The sequence below is a fragment of the Pipistrellus hanaki genome (genome assembly GCF_964339955.1).
Source record: "Pipistrellus hanaki genome assembly, chromosome: 17".
NCBI classification, from domain to species: domain Eukaryota; kingdom Metazoa; phylum Chordata; class Mammalia; order Chiroptera; family Vespertilionidae; genus Pipistrellus; species Pipistrellus hanaki.
The window spans coordinates 3,457,510-3,481,584 of NC_140519.1; the positions used below are offsets into that span (position 1 = coordinate 3,457,510).

The 24,075-nt window shown below is 54.9% G+C and overlaps 1 protein-coding gene across 1 annotated transcript; it reads right to left on the reverse strand.

The window, feature by feature from the left end:
- Positions 1 to 3,420: 3,420 nt before the first annotated feature.
- Positions 3,421 to 23,858, reverse strand: CALB1 (calbindin 1). Its single transcript, XM_084864799.1, has 11 exons — positions 23,658 to 23,858; positions 22,978 to 23,054; positions 19,187 to 19,261; positions 10,404 to 10,487; positions 10,278 to 10,334; positions 8,433 to 8,510; positions 6,015 to 6,070; positions 5,885 to 5,924; positions 5,706 to 5,759; positions 4,847 to 4,918; positions 3,421 to 4,301 (listed from the first exon to the last, which is right to left on the reverse strand). The coding sequence occupies exons 1-11, from the start codon at positions 23,734 to 23,736 to the stop codon at positions 4,188 to 4,190; spliced, it is 786 nt and encodes a 261-aa protein (XP_084720925.1). The 5' UTR covers positions 23,737 to 23,858; the 3' UTR covers positions 3,421 to 4,187.
- Positions 23,859 to 24,075: the final 217 nt, after the last annotated feature.

Consider the following 24,075-nt stretch of genomic DNA (forward strand, 5'->3'; position numbering starts at 1 on the left):
ACAGTCGCGGTCCGGGGGGACCAATGGACTCTGCCTCCCGCTCGCTCCCTCACCACGGGACCTGTGATCCTCTCTGGTCGCTCAGTATTAATGCAAACAGATCTTGCCGGCTTTCTGTCCGGTGTGTGACTAACCTACAGCCTTTGCCCTTAGACACTCACTGGCCGCCAGGCTGGACACCCTGAAGAAGCAGCTCTGATCGGTGATGAACACACTCGCCTGGCACCGGGCGGGGAAGTGACTCATCTGCCTCCGAGGTCAGAGGAGGGGACACTGAGGAGGTCGTGTCTGCCCGGCCTTGAAAGAAAACCAGATTCTCTTTGCAGGAAAAGGTTCAAAGCTTGTAAGTGTCTTGTGCATCATTTTATTTAAGTTTGTATTTGCCTTGACTGATCTGTCATCCTGAGAATCTTATCTAATAAAAGAGTGATATGCAAATTGACCATCACTTCAACACACAAGATGGCTACCACAAGATGGCTAGCAGGGGAGGACAGTTGGGGGGACCCAGGCCTACAAGGAAAGGCAGTTGGTGGGACCAGGCCTGCAGGAGAGTGCAATTGGGGGCAACTAGGCCTGCAGGGGAGGACAGTTGGGAGGGACCAGGCTTGCAGGGGAGGGAAGTTGTGGGGAACTGGACCTGCAGGAGAGGACTGTTAGGGGAGACCAGGCCTGCAGGGGAGGGCAGTTGGGGGTGACCAGGCCTGCAGGGGAGGACAGTTAGGGATGACCAGGCTGGCAGGTGAGGGCAGTTAGGGGTGACCAGGCCACAGGGGAGGGCAGTTAGGGGCAATCAGGCCGGCAGGGGAGCAGTTAGGCATTGATCAGGCTGGCAGAGGAGTGGTTAGGGGGTGATCAGGCTGGCAGGCAGAAGCGGTTAGGGGCAAACAGGCGAGGAGTTGGGAGCCAGCAGTCCTGGATTGTGAGAGGGATCCCAGACTGGAGACGGTGCAGGCTGGGCTGAGGGCCGCACACACATACACACACACACACACACACACCCGTGCACGAATTTCATGCACCGGGCCTCTAGTCAAATAATAAGAAAGCCATAGTCTCAAATCTATGCAGCTATAATTTCGAACTTATGTTTTAAAAGGACTATTTTGCTTTCCGATGAATGGCTCAGTGCATACTCAGCAACTGACTGTCCCCTCAGCCCAGCTTCTGGGAGGGGCCCAGCTTCCCCTGCCTCCTCTGAGGGGTCCTGCTGAGAGCAGTTCCTCCAGGTGAGGGTGTCGCTGAGCCCATGTACACAGCCGGGTGTGCTCTATTGGAGAAGTGGCTTTGCCATCCCCGCGGTACCAGGTCTGGCCCAGGGTGCCCCTTTCCCTCCTCTTCCATCTAAGTGCCACCTCCAAGGCGGACCACCTGACTTCCTGAGACTGGTTATCATAAACAATGTGAGAATACAATATGATAGGAAGGGTGAAAACTCACTTCCTAAAGAAGACTTCTGTTTATACTTTCAGACACTTCTTTTCAGCCTTGGCCTTTTCATCTAATTTTTATTGATATGAAAGTTGTCGTTTGTGTCACTGGCAGGCAGGCCTCCTGTGGTGCCGCCCTGAAGGCCTCCTGGGGGAGCCATCTCAGCTCGGCTGTGCCTCTTCTGGACTCTACATGCCTCCCTCCCACTAATTCTACCAGTGCAACGGCATCCATAGATTTTGTTAAATTAATTCTGGGTTCACATTTTTATAACTTTATAAATATTGTTTTCCCCAGTGTTTTCATAATCTCTCTCTTTTTTAAAAAAAAAGATGAAATTGCATGATAAAATAGATCCTGTTTTTTTCATAAAAATGATTTTTTTCATATTTCTTTGTGTGTGTGTGTGTGTGTGTGTGTGTGTGTGTGTGTGTATTTTTTTTAATTGGACTTTAGAGAGAAACACCAATGTGAGAGAAACATTGGTTGCTTCTTGTACTTGCCCAACCAGGAATCAAACTTGCATGCAACCTAGGTATGTGCCCTGACCCAGAGTCAAACTCACAACCTTTTGGTGTATGGGATGACTCTCCAATGAACTAAGCCACCCAGCCAGAGCTTTCATTGTTTATATTTGGCATACTTTATTTTTGAAAGTAGGTTATTTTATTTTTTGGTGTAATATATACACCTGTGAAGAACTTCTTGGGTATAAAACATCTTTAAAATTTGGAATTGTTTCCTCACAATGGATTCCTGAAGTAATCCTATCTAATAAAGAGTAATATGCAAATTGACTGTCACTTCAACACACAATATGGCTGCCCCCAAGTGGTCAAAGATGCCACCCTCATATAGACACAAGATGGCCACCACAAGATTGCTGGCAGGGAGGGCAGTTGGGGGGGGGGGAGGTGGGACCAGGCCTGCAGGGGGGGGAGCAGTTGGGGGCGACCAGGCTGTAGGGGAGAGCAGTTAGGGGTGACCAGGCCTGAAAGGGAGGATAGTCAGGGGCGACCAGGCCATCAGGGGAGGGCAGTTAGGGGCAATCGGACCAGTAGGGGAGCAGCTAGGTGTTGATCAGGCTGGCAGGGGAGTGGTTAGGGGGTGATCAGGCTGGCAGGCAGAAGCATTTAGGGGCAATCAGGAAGGCAGGCAGGTGAGCAGTTGAGAGACAGCAGTCCTAGATTGTGAGAGAGATGTCCGACAGCTGGACATCCCTCAAGGGTTTCCAGATTGGGCTTAGGGACACCCACCCCATGCACGAATTTTGTGCACCGGGCCTCTAGTACTACTAATCAAAGGTTATAAAGCTTTTAAGGACCCTTGATGTACAGTTCCAAGTTGTTATTCCTAAGAATGTATTCCTGAGTGTGTATTTCTTCTGGGAGTTGGGGTTGCAGGTGACATTGGCCATCTGAGCGCCTGCAGCCACCTGCTGACCAGGACGAGGTTTCCAACACAAATGCAGGGGCCTCACTCCCTTTCCTCCTTCCGTCCTCATCACCACTCGCTGCACTGCAGTCCACCCACCTGGCCCGGAATTCCATTCCTGGGCGCGTCCTCTCTCCATTCTGTGGGGAAGGAGACACGTCACTTTCTCCTGTTACCTCTGCTACTGGGAAAAGTGGTGCTGAGTTCATGGACTGCTGCGCTGGGCCGGGAGTGGCAGCCCGCCTGAGGCCCGGCAGGCAGCACAGTGCCGGAGCGGACTGTGCAGTCAGGTCGTGCTGGCATCTCCCTATGGGCCGGGCGGGTTACACAGCATTTATCTTCAAGGTTATTTTTAACTCTTTTGAAACTATTTGCAGACAGAAGTACAATTATTTTGAATGCTCATCTCAACATGAAAGACAGATTCATGGGAGACATGGCTGCCGATGTGACTCAGCAGCAGGGCCTGGCCTGGCGTTGGGACCAGTGATGTGGGGAAAGGGAGAGCGAGAATTGAGGATGTTTTTGGAGGCAGCAGAGACACTGATGGAATGAGAGGTTCTGCGTGGAGGAAAGTCCCGGAAGGACGCGAACTAGACACCAGGCTGCTCGGCACGTGGATTTAATCGGAGATGACAGAACACAACATCAAAACAGCATTTTCTAGAATAATTGTCGTCGCCAACACGTGAAAACTGTTTAGAAAGTGGGCTTAGGCTGTCCTTCACTGGGGAGCGTGTGGGAGACACACAAGGATCGGACAGTGTGGCGTCCACCGGGCACTGTCTCCCCAAATCGCCTGACCAGCGCGTGGGGAGGTCAGGCAGGAGACGCCATCCTGCCATAGGGCCGCTACCTAACTACGGGTGTCGGTACTCCAGACGCGAAAGCACACGCCTGCTGGTAACTGGAAGGACAGCGTAGGACGGTCTCGTGGGATTGACCTGTGATTGTCTGAAGAGAGAATGCTTCGGTGAAAAGCTCGCATTAACACATCAGAGACTAGAGTTGTAGAGATTAATCCTGATGAATTGTTTAGGGAAATGCTGTCCAACTCCATGTACGAAAGCAGGAATATGTCAGGTTATTTTTTTAATGGGTGTATTGACTGGCTTAAGTGTAGACAATCTCCTTTTCAGTCCTGTGGTACAAAAACTGTACATTACAAGCAGTATAGAAACAAGTGGAAAGATTGTGCCACACACTGGACAGTTATCTACGGGCAGTTAAATGTACAGCTATAAACGGAAGCAGGCTACTCCCTTGAGTGCACACTTGTTTTTAGAGAAGGTGTACCGCTAGCGAGTGGCCGGGTGACCACTCTAGTTGTCCCCAGCAGAGAGAATGAGGGCGAGGTCTGTCCGGTACAGCTTCCCCCCGTCGGACAAGGCCATGATGCTCTTCTTGTAGTTGGGGATGCTGTTGATGTCCAGGTCCTGCACAGAGCACAGAGGGCATGCGGCCGTTAATGTGGAAGTGATCGGCGTGGCCAGGTGCGGGGTGTGGCAGGAAGCTGCTCCATACACTGGTCCCTGGAGAGGAGCTGGGTACAAGGTGGTTGTAAAGTCTATTGATCCCAGCCCTGGCTGGTATGCTCAGGGGTTAGAGTGTTGGCCTGCAGACTGAAGGGTCATGGGTTTGATTTCCAGTCAAGGTTGTGGGCTCAATCCCCAGCCCCTGTCAGGATATGAGTGGGAGGCAACCAGTTGATGGGTCTGTCACATCAATGTTTCTCTCTCTCTCTTCTTCCTGTCCCTCTCCCTTCTACTCTCTAAAAATCAATGGGAAAAATACCATTGGGTGAGGATTAATAAACAATAAAATAAATAAACATCTATTGATACCAGTTGCTAAATCAGGTTCAGAACTGAAAGCTACTCCTGCCTCTCTCCAGTTGTTCAGAGTTCCAAACATGGTGTGCGGTGGCTTCCAGATGGATCCGGAAAACCTGCCTAAGCAGTAAGAACTGGTAATGAGTTACCTGCTTGTTCTTCTCGCACAGATCCTTCAGCAAAGCGTCGAGCTCGTGTTCATCGATGTAGCCATTGCCGTCCTGAGGGAGGAGAAGCAGAGCAGGTCTCCGACACCACGGCAGTGCGCCAGCACACGGGAAGGACATGCTCTGGCCCCGACCCGGACAGCACCTGGACCCCTCAGACCGCGCAGGTCTGACTGCTCCCAGGTTCCAGTCGCCTCTCATTCAGCACCTTACATTTGCCACACCCTCTGAGTGTGTAAAAGAGCTTCCCATTTAACATGTCTCTTCATGCTCACATCACCTCCTGGGGAGGTGCCCGGTCACCAATGTGCTCATGTGAGGGAGGACATGGAGGCCGGGAGCCGTGTGACCCGCTGGTGTCACACTGGTTTGGTCCAGGGGTAGAGACTTCAAGAGCAAATAAAGGAGGTTAACAGTGACCTTGCAAACAGCCTTTCTCTCTCTCTCTCTCTCTCTCTCTCTCTCTCTCTCTCTCACACACACACACACACACACACACACACACACACACCCACGGCAGAGCCTTTCGCTGGGTGGAGGAAACTGCTGGGATCCTCGTCCAGATTCCTCCTCCTCCTCTTCCAGGTGGTACTGTCTTTGTTTACAAGTGAGGGAACCGAGGCTCAGAGCACTTTGGTATCTTATTCTAAGCTTCATAGCAGGTCATCATAGTGTGGGATTTGGGTCAAGGACAGCCCAATTCGGGACACACATGATACATTTCCTGGTGAGAAGGAGGCAGTGGGGCGACTCATGTTGCTTTTCATAGGAGCCTGGAGCCTGAGGGTTTTCCCGGAGCATTTTCCAAATTCTAAGAACTACAGCTAAGAGCAGACTTTACCTGGTCATATAACTCGAAAGCTTTATTGAACTCTTTCCCACACATTTTGACACCCTGGAGGGTAGAGAAGGAGCAAAGGTTAAGATGCTGCTGGCAGGCTTTATCGTGCTTCCCTCAGCGACTCCCGCACTGTGACTGTTCAAGGAGACAGCACTGATGGCAGAGAGAAAGAGACATACCTGAAATTTAAGAAGAAAATTCTCCTGCACTGGTAGTAGCCTTTTGAGAGAAAAACATTACGTTAATAAATTAGATTTTTTTTTTGACAGAGGTCGGCTTGTGTTAATATTTGCGCAGCCCCTAACTCACCGGGCCATCTCCGTTAACTCCAGCTTCCCGTCATTATTTGAATCAAACAATTTCAGCTGAAAGACAAAAAGTCATTATGTAGCCACTGAATAATGGTTTATTGCATAAAGGACAAGAAAATTCAACTTAAAGCTGAGTTACGAATTACTTATATAGACAGCAGAGTTGTAGTAATAGCATTTATTAAACTATTGGTGCAGGGTTTTCAGTTCTATAACTTGTATAATTGCCAAAGTGTCTCAGAACAACTTAGAGCAGGCAAGCTTTGTGGTCCCCACACGTCTGGAAGCCTGCCATGGTTTTCCGCCCAGACATGTGCATGTCTCCAGACGTGAGGGCGGAAGAGGGCTGTGGCTGTCTGCGGGAGCACCCTGCCTGCCCACGCAGCGGTGTGAGAGAAATACTTGCTTTTCTCTCAGGAGCATAATGGGGGACACCCACAGCAATAGGCAGACTCTATGAATAATCCTTGGGGGACAGAAGCTTTGAGTAATTTGGAATTGTTTTCATTCCCTTTGCATGCTGGGGACGCTGTAAAGCCCCGCCTGCCTGCAGCACGTCCACGCCCTGCACTGCAGACACGCCCCGCACCGCAGACACGCCCCGCACCACAGACAGAGCGCCGGAAGCCCTGCTCAGCGCCGGGGCAGGCAGGAGTCCTCTGCTATCTGGGATGGAAGAATGGGTATGAAACAGATCACATATGTACACATGTAAGCGGAAAAGTGCATTATTTTTGTCGGTAAATGGATGTGATGAGGTTAGAAGGAAGGCGTGCCTGGGACAGGCAGATGCCGACACGTTTTATAATTCATCGTCCCACTGAGATCAGCACCAAGCCCGACACCGGCCACACGGATCAGTGCCCACGGGGAACTATTTCCCCACAAATACACGTCAATGTTAATTAGTTCTTGATTAATTTGCTTCTCCGATTTGAACTGGTTTATGACACTTAATCAGATATGCAAACTCCCATCTGAGTGGCTTTAAAAGGCGGCTCTGAGCTCTACCTGGAGAGGAGTCTTACTCTAAATAGATATCCCTTAAGATCGGACCGGCCGCCGTGGATGTAGGTTATGTCCCCTCCCGAAACCGGCGCCGGGCCCGCCGTGACACAGTTCTGTGCCCATGCCTCCGCCGGTGCGATGCCAGGCGGACACCTGGGAATGGCTGTCTGAAACTGGACGTCCGCCCTTTACAGCACACACGCTGCCGTGGCCGTGGCGGCAGCTCCGTTCGGAGGAAGGGCCCCCAGAAGGGCTGGCAGGCTGAGAGCCGGCCTGGACTTCGTCAAATGTGATCACATCTTTTATAAGGGAACTGAGAGTCCAATGGACAGTTTTATAACATGCACTCACGTTGTGTGGGTTACTGTCTAACTCCACGAGGTCAGATTCCCTGCACGTCCCAGCTAAAGCATGGACACACACGTGCTGGCTGCATGATGACACTAACTTCCAGGAGCGAACAATTGGGAGAGGGTTGCCGCGGCTGGAGTGGTTTAGGAAAAGCCCTCGTGGTCTGACTAAGGGTCAGCAGATGCTCGCTTACCCCTCGAAATGCGTTAACTTCACGGGCGTGGGATGGCTTATCTGGGCTTCGTGAACGCATTTGGATTCATCCTAAGACATGGACGCCTGTGTGTGAAGCAGCTTTCTCAGCTCCGCAGCCAGCACTGACCCAGACCCCGCTCACATGTCCCCGACGTCAGGAAGAAGGCGAGTTTGGATGTCCTCGCCCACACCAAGGCGGAGCTCCACCACCACCAAACCAACGGCAGAGCAGACGCACATGGTCACCACAGGCTCTCAGCGAGCAGGTGGCTACAGGTTCTCTCCACACTACTAACCCTGTGCTTTCCGCACGCTGTTCCTGACAGATTGGTCCAGAACTTCTATAACAAATGGCTGCTAGTGGTGTAACACATACATCTGTATGTGACTTACATTATCTGAGTTATAGAATTCGTGATGTAATACACTGGCTTTTAAGAAAAACAAGTGATCTTTTGAGACCAAACTGCCGGCCGCACAAGAAGGCATTTGCTGCGAGGGCTGCCCGCGGCCGGCCAGGGGCCAGCTTTCACGGATGGCACCCCATGCGAGATGGCCTGCACCCTGCTCTCTCCGTGCTGGCGGGCCATGGCTGCGGTCTTTCGGTGCCTTACCGTGAGGTCCGTGTGCTTTCCGGTGCCTTACCGTGAGGTCCGTGTGCTTTCCGGTGCCTTACCGTGAGGTCCGTGTGCTTTCCGGTGCCTTACCGTGAGGTCCGTGTGCTTTCCGGTGCCTTACCGTGAGGTCCGTGTGCTTTCCGGTGCCTTACCATGAGGTCTGTGTGCTTTCCGGTGCCTTACCGTGAGGTACGTGTGCTTTCCGGTGCCTTAACGTGAGGTCTGTGTGATTTCCGGTGCCTTACCATGAGGTCTGTGTACTCGGCCAGCTTTGCATCATCCACCGTCTTGTTTGCTTTCTCCAGCAGGTCCTTCAGGAAGTTCTGTGGGACAGAGCACACGGGCTTCATCAGTGACTCTGAGGCCACACTGGGGGGAGGGGAGGGGAGAGCCACCGTCCCTGGTTCCCACAGACCCAGCCCGGAGCCTGGACTGGGCGGGCAGGGGTCTGAGCGGACCTTGTGCAGCAGCCAGCTCAGCGGGCGGGTCTCCAGGACTCCACACCCAGCAAACGGGGAGCACGGCCCTGCGCCTCGGCCTCGGGGAGAGCCTGGGTGCGCCCTGGTGGCCAGCGAAGCTCCTTCGGGCTGGCCGGGAGCGTCAGGCCGTGAGCCCGCACTGGCGGCTTCCTAATGCAGGTGGCACCGCGATGCCCGCTCATCCCCGAGGACACAGGCCGTGTGGCCGGAGGGGTACGGGAGGATGATGGAGGTGCCGCCAGGGACAGGAGAGGTCAGGAGCAACCTCAGAGCTTGTCAACAGGAGCTCCCGAAGGAACAATGGGGCAGGAGCAGTGCCAGCCTCCCCGCTGTGCCCTGGCTCTGTCCGCCCTCCCCTCCTCTGCTGGGGAGCTGCCCTGGGCATGCGGTCTGGGGGCGGGAGGACAGTCTGGGGGCGGGAGGACGGCGCTGGTCCCCCTTGTGTCCCCGCTGGGGGGCGGCCCTGCTCTCCCCTCTCTCAGGAGGAGACAGATGGGCTGACACTCCATTTCCGCCCCCAGCATTCCTCTTCAAACCTGAAGGGAAGATGGAAACTTCCAAGTTATCGATGAGGTGAGTTTTATTTTGAGTCCTAGAAGGCTTCTGTCAGAGATTAATTGGGTTAAAAGTCCTCACCGGAGACGAAAATGGTGGTCACAAAAATAGCCCGGAGCCGCGCGGCCCGGCCACGCGCCCCGTTAATTAGCTCTCCGAGGGCCATCGGGGACCGCTGAGCCCCGGCGCCCAGGCCGCGGACACCTCTCCCGAGAAGAGCGTTTAGAGCGGAGAGGAGACGCCGGGGCTGAGGTTGGACAAGAGCGAGAGCTTCTGCTAGGAGCGCCAGGCAATTTGCAGAAGGACTCTCTGGTTCGATGGGCGAAAGCAGCGGTGCTCAGCGGCACCTGCGGCCTCGGCGTGCCGACGGCACGTTTGCCAAAGACCTTGTTTCCCGTGATTTCACTTAACAGCGTCCACCTGCCGGAGCGACGGACCGGCCGCAGTGGCGGGCAGTGCCGGGCAGTGCCAGGCACCTCCGCCCAGGCGATCTGCCTGAGCGACGGGCACACAGACCGGGCACCGCACAACCCACACCAGCCCGCCTGCTCAGGTGACCAATGTCACCCCGTCAGTTAACGTTAAAGACAAAATTAATCACGATGGTGCGCCCCCACACGTCCGTCCTGTGAGTGCCCCGCACCGGCTCCGCCCCGCAGCTGTGCGCACGTGCCCTTCCCGCCCGCACTTCGCTTCCCTGCGGGTGGCACAGACGGCCCTCTCTCCACCTCCCTCCTCACGGGGGAAGGACCCCCAGCTCACCCCGACGCTGGGCACCGGGCACGGTGGTGGCAATGTGCCTGCAGACGGTCTGCCCGGTAATTGCTAGTGCCTTTCTCCCGGGAGAAGCCGTGCAGGTGGATGTTTAGTTTATAAACTGCAGCTCAGGGAGGGGTGGGTGCGCGGTGTCAGACAGCTGTCCGCACGGAGTCCAGCCGCTCCGCCCAGCGCGGGGCCTCGGGAGCCCCTCTCCGCCGGGGAGACGCGCGGCCGCTCCGCTCCCCTCCGCGGCGGGGTGGGGGGTCAGGAGGCCACGGCCGGGCGGCCGGGACTCACCTTCAGCTCCTCCGTCTCGATGAAGCCGCTGTGGTCCGTGTCGTACTTCCTCCATGTCTGCGGGGGGAGAGGGGGCGGTTAGACGGCCCTCCCGCTCCCAGGCGGGGGCCGCCCCGGGGGCCTCACCTTCATGAACTCCTCGCAGGACTTGAGCTGCTGGCACCGGAACAGCAGCAGGAAGTTCTCCTCCGTGGGCAGCACGTGCGCCAGCTGCAAGGGAGGGCAGGGTGAGGAGCGCGAGGCCCTCGGCCCTGGGCGTGCTCCCAACCCTCACCCTCACCCTCACCCTCACCCTCACCCTCACCCTCACCCTCACCCTGACCCTCACCCTCACCCTAACCCTGACCCTACCCCTCACCCTCACCCTCACCCTCACCCTACCCCTCACCCTCACCCTGACCCTAACCCTCACCCTACCCCTCACCCTCACCCTCACCCTCACCCTCACCCTGACCCTCACTCTCACCCTCACCCTGACCCTAACCCTCACCCTACCCCTCACCCTCACCCTAACCCTCACCCTCACCCTGACCCTAACCCTCACCCTACCCCTCACCCTCACCCTCACCCTGACCCTAACCCTCACCCTACCCCGCACCCTAACCCTCACTCTCACCCTAACCGTCACCCTCACCCTCACCTTCACCTTCACCCTCACCCTCACCCTCACTCTCACCCTAACCCTCACCCTCACCCTGACCCTAACCCTCACCCTACCCCTCACCCTAACCCTCACCCTACCCCTCATCCTAACCCTCACCCTCACCCTAACCCTCACCCTACCCCGCACCCTCACCCTCACCCTGACCCTAACCCTCACCCTACCCCTCACCCTCACCCTCACCCTGACCCTAACCCTCACTCTCACCCTAACCGTCACCCTCACCCTCACCTTTACCCTCACTGTCACCCTCACCCTCACCCTCACTCTCACCCTAACTCTCATCCTCACCCTGACCCTACCCCTCATCCTAACCCTCACCCTACCCCTCACCCTACCCCCTCACCCTCACCCTAACCCTGACCCTAACCCTCACCCTACCCCTCACCCTGACCCTAACCCTCACCTTCACCCTCACCTTGACCCTCACCCACACCCTCACCCTCACCCTAATCCTACACCTCACCCTAACCCATGCCCTGACCCTGACCCTGACCCTCATCCTAACCCTCACCTACACCCTCACCCTCACCCTAACCCTACCCCTCACCCTAACCCACACCCTCACCCTAACCCTAACCCTCACCCTAACCCACACCCTCACCCTAACCCTAACCCTCACCCTAACCCAGGAGAGCAGTGCCAACCGCCTTTCCCTTCCCAAAGCCTGGTTCCCGGAGAGCCACTGTGCTCCCCGGACTGTCCTCGGCCAGGGCATCACTGGCAGCTGGAGGCTGCGCCCGCCCTCCATCTGAGCACAGCTCCTCTCTGGCACAGGGCACGGGCGAGGGCGTGCACTGCAGGGTGAGGGCGTGCACTGCAGGGGAGAGGCAGGGTGAGGGCGTGCACTGCAGGGGAGAGGCTGGGTGAGGGCGTGCACTGCAGGGGAGAGGCTGGGTGAGGGCGTGCACTGCAGGGTGAGGGCGTGCACTGCAGGGGAGAGGCAGGGTGAGGGTGTGCACTGCAGGGGAGAGGCAGGGTGAGGGCGTGCACTGCAGGGGAGAGGCTGGGTGAGGGTGTGCACTGCAGGGGAGAGGCTGGGTGAGGGTGTGCACTGCAGGGGAGAGGCTGGGTGAGAGTGTGCACTGCAGGGGAGAGGCAGGGTGAGGGCGTGCACTGCAGGGGAGAGGCAGGGAGAGGGCGTGCACTGCAGGGGAGAGGTTGGGTGAGGGTGTGGCGTGCACTGCAGGGTGAGGGCGTGCACTGCAGGGGAGAGGCAGAGAGAGGGTGTGCACTGCAGGGGAGAGACTGGGCAAGGGCGTGCACTGTAGGGGAGAGGTTGGGTGAGGGTGTGGCGTGCACTGCAGGGAAGAGGCTGGGCGAGGGTGTTCACTGCAGGGGAGAGGCAGGGAGAGGGCGTGCACTGCAGGGGAGAGACTGGGCAAGGGCATGCACTGTAGGGGAGAGGTTGGGTGAGGGTGTAGTGTGCATTGCAGGGGAGAGGCTGGGAGGGCGTGCACTGCAGGGTGAGGGTGTGCACTGCAGGGGAGAGGCAGGGTGAGGGCATGCACTGCAGTGGAGAGGCAGGGAGAGGGCGTGCACTGCAGGGGAGAGACTGGGCAAGGGCGTGCACTGTAGGGGAGAGGTTGGGTGAGGGTGTAGTGTGCACTGCAGGGGAGAGGCAGGGAGAGGGCGTGCACTGCAGGGGAGAGGCTGGGTGAGGATGTGGTGTGCACTGCAGGGAAGAGGCTGGGTGAGGGTGTGGTGTGCACTGCAGGGAAGAGGCTGGGTGAGGGTGTGGTGTGCACTGCAGGGAAGAGGCTGGGTGAGGGTGTGGTGTGCACTGCAGGGAAGATGCTGGGTGAGGGTGTGGTGTGCACTGCAGGGGAGAGGCAGGAGAGTAATGTGGGGAAAGGAGGCCAGGAAGAAGTGGGTTCCCAAGTCTGAGAAGGAAGATGAGCCCAAACAATTGGAAGGTTCTGGAATGAGGTGAGAAGACAGCTCCATCAGCGGCGCTCACTGGGGCTGCGGGGCCGTGCTCTGCTAGAGGATGGCTCTGGGCTTCCTTTATGATCTCCCTTTCGGGGCGCTGTGACAGCCCCTCAGAGCTCTCCTCAGAGCTGTCTCAGCTTAAATGCCCCCCCCCTTTTTTTTTAATGAAAGGCGGCTCCAGCTTCCGTTCCGGGATGAACAGGATCCTCTGGGCCGGGAGGGAGGTGGGCTGATAGTGAGCACGGCCGTGCTGGGTGGCTAATTAGCTGTGGCCCCGGGGCCTCCGGCCACTTTCATCCTCACCACTGGCAGGTGCCGAAATAGAGCCGGACGGCGCGCGGTGGGTGCCGGGTCTGGGGGGGAAGAGGCTGCATCACGCACTGGAATGCACTCACCCCTTCCTGCCACGCTGGGAGCCCCGCCTGGGCATGGCCCCACCGATGTGGCTCCGGAGGAACCTTCAGATCAGCATGTGGTCCAAGGTTCTCCCAAACTAGCGACAAGACTCACTTCACCAGCTTCCACCCTTTAGGCCCACTGAAATTCCAAAATCTGTCATCTATCTGCCGAAACTGGTCTGGCTCAGTGGATAGAGCATCGGCCTGCGGACTGAAGGGTTCGGGGTTCGATTCCGGTCAGGGGCACGTACCTTGACTGTGGGCAAATCCCCAGTAAGGGGTGTGTAAGAGGCAGCTGATCGATGACTCTCTCTCATCGATGTTTCTAACTATCTCTCTCCCTTCCTCTCTGTAAAAAATCAATAAAATATATTTTAAAAATTCTTTAAAAAATAAATAAAATCTATCATCTATCTATCATTTATCTATATATCACCATCTATCACCTACCTATCTATCTATATATTTATCATCTATCTATATCTATCTATCTATCTATCTATCTATCTATCTATCTATCATCTATCTATCTATCTATCTATCCATCATCTATGTATCCTAGTTTAACATAATCTGTATCGTTCTACCTTATGTGCAGGTGATCTCAGCTTCTTCATGCCGAGTCAAATGCCCTCTAACTCACCTGGTTTAGGTTTTGAAATAACATCTCAGGTTAGAACATACTGTTTAGAGGTGGGCACAGGGGTTGAAGCCCAGGGGACAGCCCCCAAGTCCCTGAGGATGTGAGTGCGGCTCAGCCAGAAACGCCCGCTTGTTCATCTGCACGCAGGTGGCGGTGGCTGAGCATCAGCCTAGCGCCCGTCCACCTAGGAAGCAAACTGCCGCCCGTGCCGCTGGCCCTGACATCTGGGTGGCCGCCGAGGGCAGATGCTCTCGGTCTCTGTCCCCGAACACTCAGCCCCTGTGCCCGGCACAGGCTGTGGACCGGCTGATAACTTTACTTCATAAAAATACCCACTTACTGCCAAAACCGGTTTGGTTCAGTGGTAGAGCATCGGCCTGCAGACTGAAAGGTCCCAGATACGATTCCGGTCATGGGGCATGTATGTTGGTTGCAGGCACATCCCTGGTAGTGGGTGTGCAAGAGGCAACTGGTCGATGTTTCTCTCTCATCGATGTTTCTAGCTCTCTATCTCTCTCCCTTCCTCTCTGTAAAAAATCAATAAAATATATTTTTTTAAAAATACCCACTTACTGTGACTTATATGAATAATTTGTTTTTACTACCTTTATTGTAGTTTTCTATATTGCTTAGATTTTCATAATTATTGTGTGTTGTTTTGAACAGAAAAGCATATTTTTTTTTAAATTCTACTTATCAAAATCCACTAAGTACATAAAAACATTAAACAAAAATTTAGAGAAAAAGTGAGTAGAAGAGGGTAAAGTTAGGAAAATTTTAACTATCTTTGGTTCAAAAATTAAAATTCACTGATCTCGCGTGAAGTTCAGAGATCTCTGGAAAGTCAAACAGAGATGGCAAAACCCTCTTCATTTTACTGTAAATATCTTTGCCCATTCCATTTCGTCCTATGTGCAACCTATCCCGTCTTCTAATGTCAAATGTTATGTCAAACCGAACACAGCCGCCCTGTCTTACAGCCGCCGGACTGGCAGCCATGGCGGAGCCACCAGACGCACCGGCGCTGCGACGGGCTCCGCCAGCTGGCGTGGTGGCGGGGCTGGCCCGCGGGCCGCGGTCTGGCGGAGAGAGACCTGCATTCATCCGAAGAGTAACCACATCACTTTAAATCTTAGAACACATACGCTTATGTGACCAGGGCGTTAAGTTTCTCATATGTAAAGAGGGGTTAAGTTTTAAGTTTCTTTCCAAGGCCTGCGCGAAGCGATGGAGGAGGTGACTCAGCTGTGAGTCTGGCATGGTCAGGCCGGCCCACCCGGAGCCGAAACATCATCTCGTCACCATCACCTCCTGGCCTGACGAGGACAATAGCGGGTCTGCGGACGCCCAGGCCTGCAGGAGCAGCGTTCCGTTCCCAGCTCACCCGGCCCTCACCCTAACAGTCCTGTCCCCTCCTGCTGGAGATGGGACTCAGATGCTTCTAGAGCCCTGTCTTCTTGGCTGGCTGCCTTCTCAATGAACGCCTCATGTGATTCAACCCCCTTCGTGATTAGACACAGCGACAGGCAGCCCTCTCCCCTTTGCCTCCCTCCGGGGTTTCCCGGTAACAGGTCCTGGGTTCGATTCTGGTCAAGGGCATGTCCTTCGGCTGCAGGATGGACGCAGGAGTCAAACAATGGATAGTGGATGTGTCTCTCCCGCACTGATGTCTCTCTCCTCCTCCCTTCCATTCTCTCTAAAAATCAAGGGAAAATACCTTCAGGTGAGGATGGAAAGAAAGAGGGGTTGACTGTGTGGGTAGCATGGGCGCCAGGACCGGGAAGCAGCGTGTGGCCCCAATCTCTCCCTCCCGGGTGCGGGCCTCGCTGCAGGCAGTCCCAGGCCACTGCTTGGCCAGGGAAGTGTCCTGTCACCTCTCCTTGAACTCAGTACGCTCCCGTGGGCCGGAGGAGAGGTGGCCACGTGGAGGGAGGGAGTGGAAGGCGGGGCTGTGGCCGCACAGACTCACCGGTCCCTGTGCTGGGAACCTCTCACCCGCCCCCTGCCCGCGGTGTGCACGGCCGGGGCACGTGGGCTGGGCCTCGCTGGTTCCGGGCCCAGTGCCTGTAGCCAGCCTGACTCGGAGTGAAGGCTGCTCCTGGGCAGACCCTCTGAGGAGGCAGGGGGCGGGAGGGGAGCATGAGGCACCCTCAGACCTGCTTCCAGGGTCAGGGTGCTGTGTGGCCTCAGCTGGCAGGTCTGGGAGGTGATCGGGCCGAAGGGAGCTGTGTCCCCACACACATGGGCCTGCACAGGCTCTGTCCTCTCACTCCAAACCGGGGGCCCTGGGAAGGTCTTCCCAGCCCAAGCGACTGTGGGGCCTGCTGGTCCTGGGGGCTGTCGCAGCCCAGGCCCCTCCGCGGGTCCTGCTCTGTCCTCCCCTTCCATAGGAACTGACCCAGCAGCCCAGCCAGCCACCCTCTCCGCCCCCAGCCTGCTTCCCAGGGAGCGGCCCAGCCTCTGCGGTGTGTCTGCAGTTGCCCCAAGTTCCGGCTGTGACCGGGCCATGCTGTGAGCATGCGCTGGGCTGGGGCTCAGTCCGCTAGGAAGACTCTAGAGGGGCAGGCGAGTCAAAGCTGGAGGCGAGGGCGAGAGGGCGAAGGACCAGGAGGAGGCACGCCCAGGGCAGCACCAGGGACTCTGCCTCGGTGGCCACGCTGACGCCTGGGCGCGGCACAAGCCTGTGTTTTCATTTGGGAACCAGAGGGACGTGTGAGGTAGCCTGGAAGCTTCCATCGCCTCTCCTTGGGTCTGGCTGAACTTGGGCTGGATGTGACCAGTCGTATAAGAAGTGGGGAAAGGTGTGGCATTCGGAGGAGCGTGCTCAGTTCCCGGCGGCCCTTCCCATGGGGAGCGGCAGCAGCTGACACATTTGTGAGCTGTGAATGTGCCAGGCTTTACCTATTTGCCTGGCACGTGTTGTCACATTTGATGTTGCTACTCAGATGCCACCCCCGTTCACAGCCAAGGAGACAGAGGCTCTGGACAGGGCTGCGTCGATGGGGCTCTTAGCTCGAGCCGGATTAGAAGTTGTCAGCCTGACTCTCGATTCTAAGACCCTGGTCCCTTACCATCCTCACCCTAATTAAAACCTCAGTCAGAAAGCTTTCTAATAAACACTAAACGTTCTGTGCGGAGGCAGTTTTAAACCAGAGCTCACTGTCCGTCACTCCCCAAGGCCTCGGGGAACAGCACCTCCCGAACATGGAACTTCCAGCCCCGGTCTGAGGCCGCTCGCTGTGCAGGGGCTGCTGCAGGGCTGAGCCTAAGCAGCTCTCCGCTCCGTCTGCAGGCGACTGACCCGGACTCACAGACGCAGTCGGGAGAGCAGGTGCTGGAGACCAGGGCCAAGCGTAAGCCCGCGGAGCCCCTCCGGCCAGGGGAGCTTCGGAGGAGAATGGCCGTCATCTCCAGTCCTTCCCTCCTGTCACCTCTAACCGCCTTCTGGCCAGCCCAGGCCTCTGCAGTCCTCGCCGAGCGTCCTGGCTGCCATGGCAGCTGCGAATCACCGTGGAGTCCAGCTCCCCTCTGACTGCACGTGAGCAACCTCCCCGCAGAGCTGCCTGGTCCCCACGTCCAAGCCACCACTGGCGGGTGGCCGCCCTCGTGGGACGGAGCTTGGAAATGGGCCTGTGCCCCCGGATCCCCCTCAGTCTGAGAGGACGGGCCTGGTTCCCCAGGTTACTGGTGAGGAAGCACAGCCACCGCTGAGGCAGCACAGCCTTTATGCAAACCCAGCGTCCCTGCGACCACGTGGTGGGGGGCGGGCATGCCGACGCGGCCACGCGGGTCCCTTCCCACCGCCGCCGGGACGGTGTCTGTGCCCAGGTCACCGGCGGGTGTGTGAGGGGCCGCCTGTGCCGGGCTGAGCCAGGGGGATGGACTTGATTTAGTGCCCTTTCCTGTGACCCTGTGACCCTGTGACCGGAGGGCACCTGGCCCCGTGGTGCCTCCCTCCTTCAGCGCTTCCTGGCTCTTTCCCATGAGGCTCAAAGCCTCTGCTTCCCTCTGCACCCCACTGACACCCCGGCAGAGCCCACGTTCACAGGAACCTCCCAGCCGCCTGGCCGCTCCGCCCTCCCCTCTGTCAGCACCCCCACTCCTGAGCGGGGGCTGGGCTCAGAGCCGGTCCGGTTCCTCACTCCTGCCTGTGGGCACCTGCAAACATCAGTCACCCTTTCTGGGTCCAGTCTCCTCATCGAGAAAATGAGGACTTTGTTGGTTTGTCTAGCAGAGGTTCTAGGTGCGGGATCCCCTGAGCCTCCTAAAACACGAGGGAGCCTCCCTCCCTTCTTCCCTCCCTTCTTCCCTCCCTCCTTCCCTCCTTCCCACAGCCTCAGCCTCAGCCTCGCTGACCTGGGGCCTCTGCGCAGGCCCGGGCCCTGCATCGGCTGGCCTCGTTCTCCGTCCGCAAGTCCTGCTCCATACAGCGCCTCTCCGGCAGCCTGCGCTCCATGTGGGCAGCGGGGAGGCAGCCTCCAGGGAGATCGTTAATTACAGAGATAATAATAGCTCGTCCTGTAACTGTCCGTCAGCAGTTTAACAGGAAGTGTATTCCACCCTGGCACGCAGCTGTCCTGTGAGATCCGTTACTTGAAAACCAGGTTAGTTCTCGGAATCAAAGGTAAATTGTGACTGAGTACTGTGAACAGTCAGAATGCCAGTCTGAGGGCCAGGGCAGGATAAAGAGCATGATGGCCCTTGTGCTGCGGCGCGTTTAAAATAGGAGCCGCTTCACTTCCCGAGGCTGTGCACTCGCTCCCACGGAAACAGACAGAGCCGGCGGAGAGGGGTGAGGGGCCTGAGTGAGGCAGCAGCCCCGGTGCGGACGGGTCTGCCTCCGTGGTTCACAGTCAGACGTCATCACAGAAGCTAGGGTTTGGCAGAGTGTTTGAACTTCCAGGACCTCTGACAGAGCAACATGCCCGCTGCCAGTCAGAGAACCCAGAGCCCGGCGCGGCTGTGCCACTGCCGGGGCTGCGGCGTTGCCCTGTGTCTGACGGTGCTGAGCGGTGAGCAGTGCCGCGGCCATGCCGTGCCAGGGCCCCCCACGCCGTGCCAGGAGCAAGCCAGGCATCTGTGCGGGTAGGTCCCTTGCCTGGCCCTGGTCCCAGGGTCTCATCTCAGCGTAGCTGAGGACTCGATTTCTTATTTTATATTTCTGACACTTAGGCAACATAAGCCTCTCTGAAGGGGCTGCCAGGTCCTATCTGACTGAATATGGCCACAACGTGAAGACCATTTGTCCAAACTGTATCGGAAACACATCTCTTACCTCTACAATTCCTATCTTCCCATCATCCTTCTGCCCGTACTGGTCCACAAAAGCTTTCATCTCAGGCGACAGCTCCTGACATTATATAAAAGCAAGAAAAAGCCTGTGAGAATAAGACCCAACCCAGTCATGTGATGGTGTCACTAATTTATTGCAAAGAAAACTGGGATTGGAGCCATTTGGAACCACTCAGACTGATTACCCATTCTCGTGAACATAAAGACAACGTAACCAGTATATGCTGGCCTCCAACGCGGAGGCACAATTGTCAGGACCATTTCTGAGCCGATTGCTATGCTTTTCCCCCGACTCGTTTTGGGCTGATGAGCTGTCAGGAACTGAAAGACAGTGGTCACTGGGCACCTGCTTCAGAGGAGTCTGCCCTCGTGCCACCCGGCTGCAATCCTGGAGGCCGCACTCCTGCTGTCCGTTTGGACCAGCAAAGAAGGTGAACACTGAGGAGCGACTGGTTGGCAGGTGGCATCATCGATTAAATAAGTAAAAAGATGAAACATCAGAAAAATGTGTGTTAGATAAAAAACGACGTGTGCTTTCACTAGAGACAGATGCTGAGGATCTGAGTCTCAGCCTCTGGTCATGGGTCCCGCATCCCAGTGCTTCCTTGTCTCTGTTTGTGCGGGACTGAGTGAGCTTGAGTTCAATAGACATGTGAGACCGTCTTACTGGGTGTGTCCCGCAATCTGCCCCCTTGCCCTGCTGGCGGGAGGTCCGGGGCGATGGCTCCGGGGCAGGCAGGAGCCGAGCGCAGCCGTTGGAAACAGCCATTTAAAGTAGGTCACCTTGCCTGCGTGCCGTACTGGGTTCTTGCAAAACAAATTAAGGTCTCAGTTTTTGTCATAACTAGAAAGAGGCAGCATTTGCTCTAGGGATAAACCAGATAATATAATCTAAGGGCTATATTGAGGCTGAATATCATTACTACAAGTTTAACAAAATCCTTTCTGAACCAAAGTAAATATTGTTGGTAGAACTGAAGAAACAGATAGTAATTAAGCAATGTAATTATAATGTAGTCTTAAAAAACAAACACACAAGCAAACAAAAAACTCTTCTAGCCCAGTCAGTGTGGCTCAGTGGTTGAGCACTGACCCATGAACCAAGAAGTCATTGGTTGAATTCCTGGCCAGAGCACATACCCGGGTTGCACTTGATCCCCAGTGGGGGGCGTGCAGGAGAATCGACGATGTTTCTCTTATCGATGTTTCTATCTCTCTATCCCTTCCCTTCCTGTCTCTAAAAATAAATGAAAGCATATTTAAAACAAAACCTCCTCCAGTATGGATTAACTTTAACTTGTATTTATTAAATTTTACTATAGCAATAACTGTAAGAAAGTGAGAGTGGCCCGGCCGGCATGGCTCAGTTGAGCATTGACCTATGAACCCAGGAGGTCAGGGTTTGATTCCGGTCAGGACACATGCCTGGCTTGCAGGCTCCATCTCCAGTGTGGGGCGTGCAGGAGGCAGCCGATCCATGATTTTTTCTCATCATTGATCTTTCTATCTCTCTCTCTCTCCCCTTTCCTTTCTGAAATCAATAAAAATGCATTTTTTAAAAAGTGAGAGTGACTGTAGTGGGAATGTCCATTCTAATGTACAGTTCTTAAGTATACAGAGAACAAAGCATTTGTTCTTAAATCCTAAGATCATCTTAGAAAAAACAGTCAATAATGAGGGGACCAAGCAACTTGATATAACCCCATGTCTTTGTTCAGATTAGGTATTGTTGGATTATAATCTAGTAATTAAGGTTTCAAGTATTCTAAAATTGGAGTCTAGGCAGTAGGAAAAGAAAGTTATGCTCTAAAATCTTCAAATCTATAACATAAAGTCAGTATTTACAAAAAAGTATAAATATTAAAATGGGAAGAGAAAAAGAAAAAACTGAAAAAATGTATAATTTCTAAATATTTGAATTTCTAAGATGAAAATAAACCTCAATTTTAAAATTACTTCTAGAAAAATTAAAATATATTCATTTATTTGCTGGAAGCAACTTATAAGGCTTCAATTTGAAATTTTTTAACAAGTAAGATTTTTTCCAACCAAATATTTTAAATATGTATTTTGAATGATGAAGAGACTTGTTTTTGCTTTATTAGTAAAAGATGATAGAGCTGTAATGACAGTATTGCATAAGTTCATGTACATGGTAGTGTGTAAGGAGGGGGGAGAAAGCACATGTGAAACATTTTCTATCTTCCTGACCCCGTTCAGTAGTGCCTCCAGGTTACAGAGTCTAAATCTGCTGAGACAGCCCCCAGTGTGTTGTCTGGCTTTCAGTCGCTTCTGTCAGTGCTTTTAGCAACTGGTAGTTCAGTGACGCGTTGCATTTCAGAGTCCTCTGGGTTCTTTCTGAACATGTTGAACAGAGATGTAAGTGATATGTATTTTAAATTACATGTAACTCTGTGCTAGAGGTGGGGATCTACTAGGAGTCACACACACCGACATTTTCCTCCAAATATATATATACGGGGTGAGGCAAAAGTAGGGCTACAGCCATGAGTACACAGAACACTGTTTATTCTTATGTTATTTATTATTGTGTTATTTTCCATACAAACAACTGTAAACCTACTTCTGCCCCATCTTGCATACATAATCTCTTTCTAGTGATAGTAAAAAAAGCCAGATACTATCTAATAGCCCCACTCCAGCACTGCTTCTGAAATGCAGGCTCATAAATCCCAATTGGTTAATAAAATTCTTAACCTATTTTCCTTTATACAGTCATCTTGTCTGCGATTTAAAGGTGGTACTTTATTTTTATGCTGGCAACATACTTTCCTAACAGCATCACCAAAGGAGGGCATCAGAGTTGCTAGGGCTTGTTTAGTTAGCTGATGGCTTAAGTTACAAACACAGCTATCTTCAAAAACGCCACTAATTGCTTACCAGCAGAGCATCACTTTTAAAACACTGACTTGTTAGGATTTCTTCACTTTTCACATTTCTAACTTTGTGATGCCCCCTTTGGCAGAAATGAACACCTTTCTCGCTACATTTTTGCTTATTGTCATGGAGGAAGGTCCTTTCCGATCTCCAGCCTCTTCCCCGTCAAACAATCCCTGCCCATGGGAACTGTCTTATCTGCGGTCTGCTTCCTGGCCACCAAGGGGCAGAGCGGGCGTGCTGTGCTCACTCAGTTCCAGGGAAGTTAGGATTACCTAACCAGCCTGTTACCTCCCCAGCCTGGTTCGCACGGACCCGCAGGGCTGCATGCACACTGCCTCTTAGGCACCCAAGGCGGTGCAGGCACAGAAGCTGGACTTCGAGCTCAGGTTTCAGATTGCAGGGACTCGCTTTTCTCTCTGACTCTGTCCTCTCTCTGTGTCTCTCCCTCTCTCTATGTTTCTCTGTCTCGGACTGTTTCTCTCTCTTCCTCTGTTCTCTGTTTCTCTCTATCTCCCCCTCTATCTGTTCCTCTGTCCCACCCCCTTCTCTGTCTCCTCCTCTCTGTTTCTGTCTCCCCTTCTGTCTCTGTCTCCTCCTCTCTCTGTTTCTGTCTCCCCCTCTCTTTGTCTCCATCTCTGTCTCCCCCTCCCCCTCTCTCTGTCTCTGTCTCCCCCTCTCTCTGTCTCTGTCTCCCCCTCTCTCTGTCTGTCTCCCCCTCTGTCTCTGTCTCTTCTCTTCACTGGACACAAGTTGAAAAGGCCGCTTCTCCCCCTCTCTCGGTCATGGAACTCACACTCCCTAGAAACCGCTGGCCCTGCTGGCTCTGATGCGAATGTAGAACATCTGTATTTTCCTCCGTTGGACTCAACCTACCAGCCCCGCCTTCTTCCGCGCCCGCTGGAGCTCCTGGACCAGGCTCTGCAGCTCCGTGCCTTCCAGATACCCACTCCCTGCAAGACAGAGGCCCAGGGGTCAGACACCCATCGTCCCTCCCTGTCAGTGTCCACCCCAGAGGTCCTGTCCCCCGGGACCTGGATTGCCCAGGTGTGGGGGGCTGAGCATGCACAGGACCTTTGAGGAGCAGTGTTCCCCAAACCCTGTGCCCCACTTTCTTGGACAGAAATAAGTTTATGGTTCAGAATAATGTAGACGCAATATAGAAACTACCAAGTTCAGAATTAAGCCAGCCTGGAGGTTAAATTGGGGAGCGGGAGGAGGGAGAAGTAAAGGAAAGAAGCTGAGGAGTGGGGAGGCTGGGGAAGGGAAGGATGGACAGGGAGTGGTGGAGAGGGGGAGAGGAGGATGGGGAAGGGAGGGATGGACAGGGGTGATGGAGAGGTGAAGAGAAGAATGGGGAGAGAGGGATGGACAGGGGTGATGGAGAGGAGGAAAGGAGGATGGGGAAGAGAGGGATGGACAGGGGGTGATGGAGAGGTGGAGAGGAGGATGTATGGAAGGGAGGGATGGACAGGGGAGCTGGAGAGGAGGAGAGGAGGAATGGGAGAGGGAGGGATGGACAGGGGGTGATGAAGAAGTGGAGAGGAGATAGTTACCGTCAGCGTCGAAGTGAAGCCAGATCTCGAAAAACTGTGAGGCCGAGATGAGGGGAGACTGCAAGTGGGACTCTGCCATCGCGCCTCGGAGTGTCAGCGGACACGAGTGGACGGTGCGCACGGGAGTGGCGGGCCGGGCGCTGTCCGCGGTGCTGCTCAGCCCAGCGCAGCGCAGGCAGCTCAACTCAGCTCAGCCTCCGGTCCACGGGCTCCAGCCTTTATCCCCCGCCCCCCGCCCCCACCGCCGCCCCGCCCACAGCCCCGCCCGCCCCGCCCCGCCCACAGCCACACATCCCCGCTCACCGCCCCACAGCCTCCACCGCCCCGCCCACAGCCCCGCCCACAGCCCCACCCGCAGCCTCACAGCCCCCACCGCCCCCACTGCCCCCACCGCCCCGTCCACAGCCACACAGCCCCG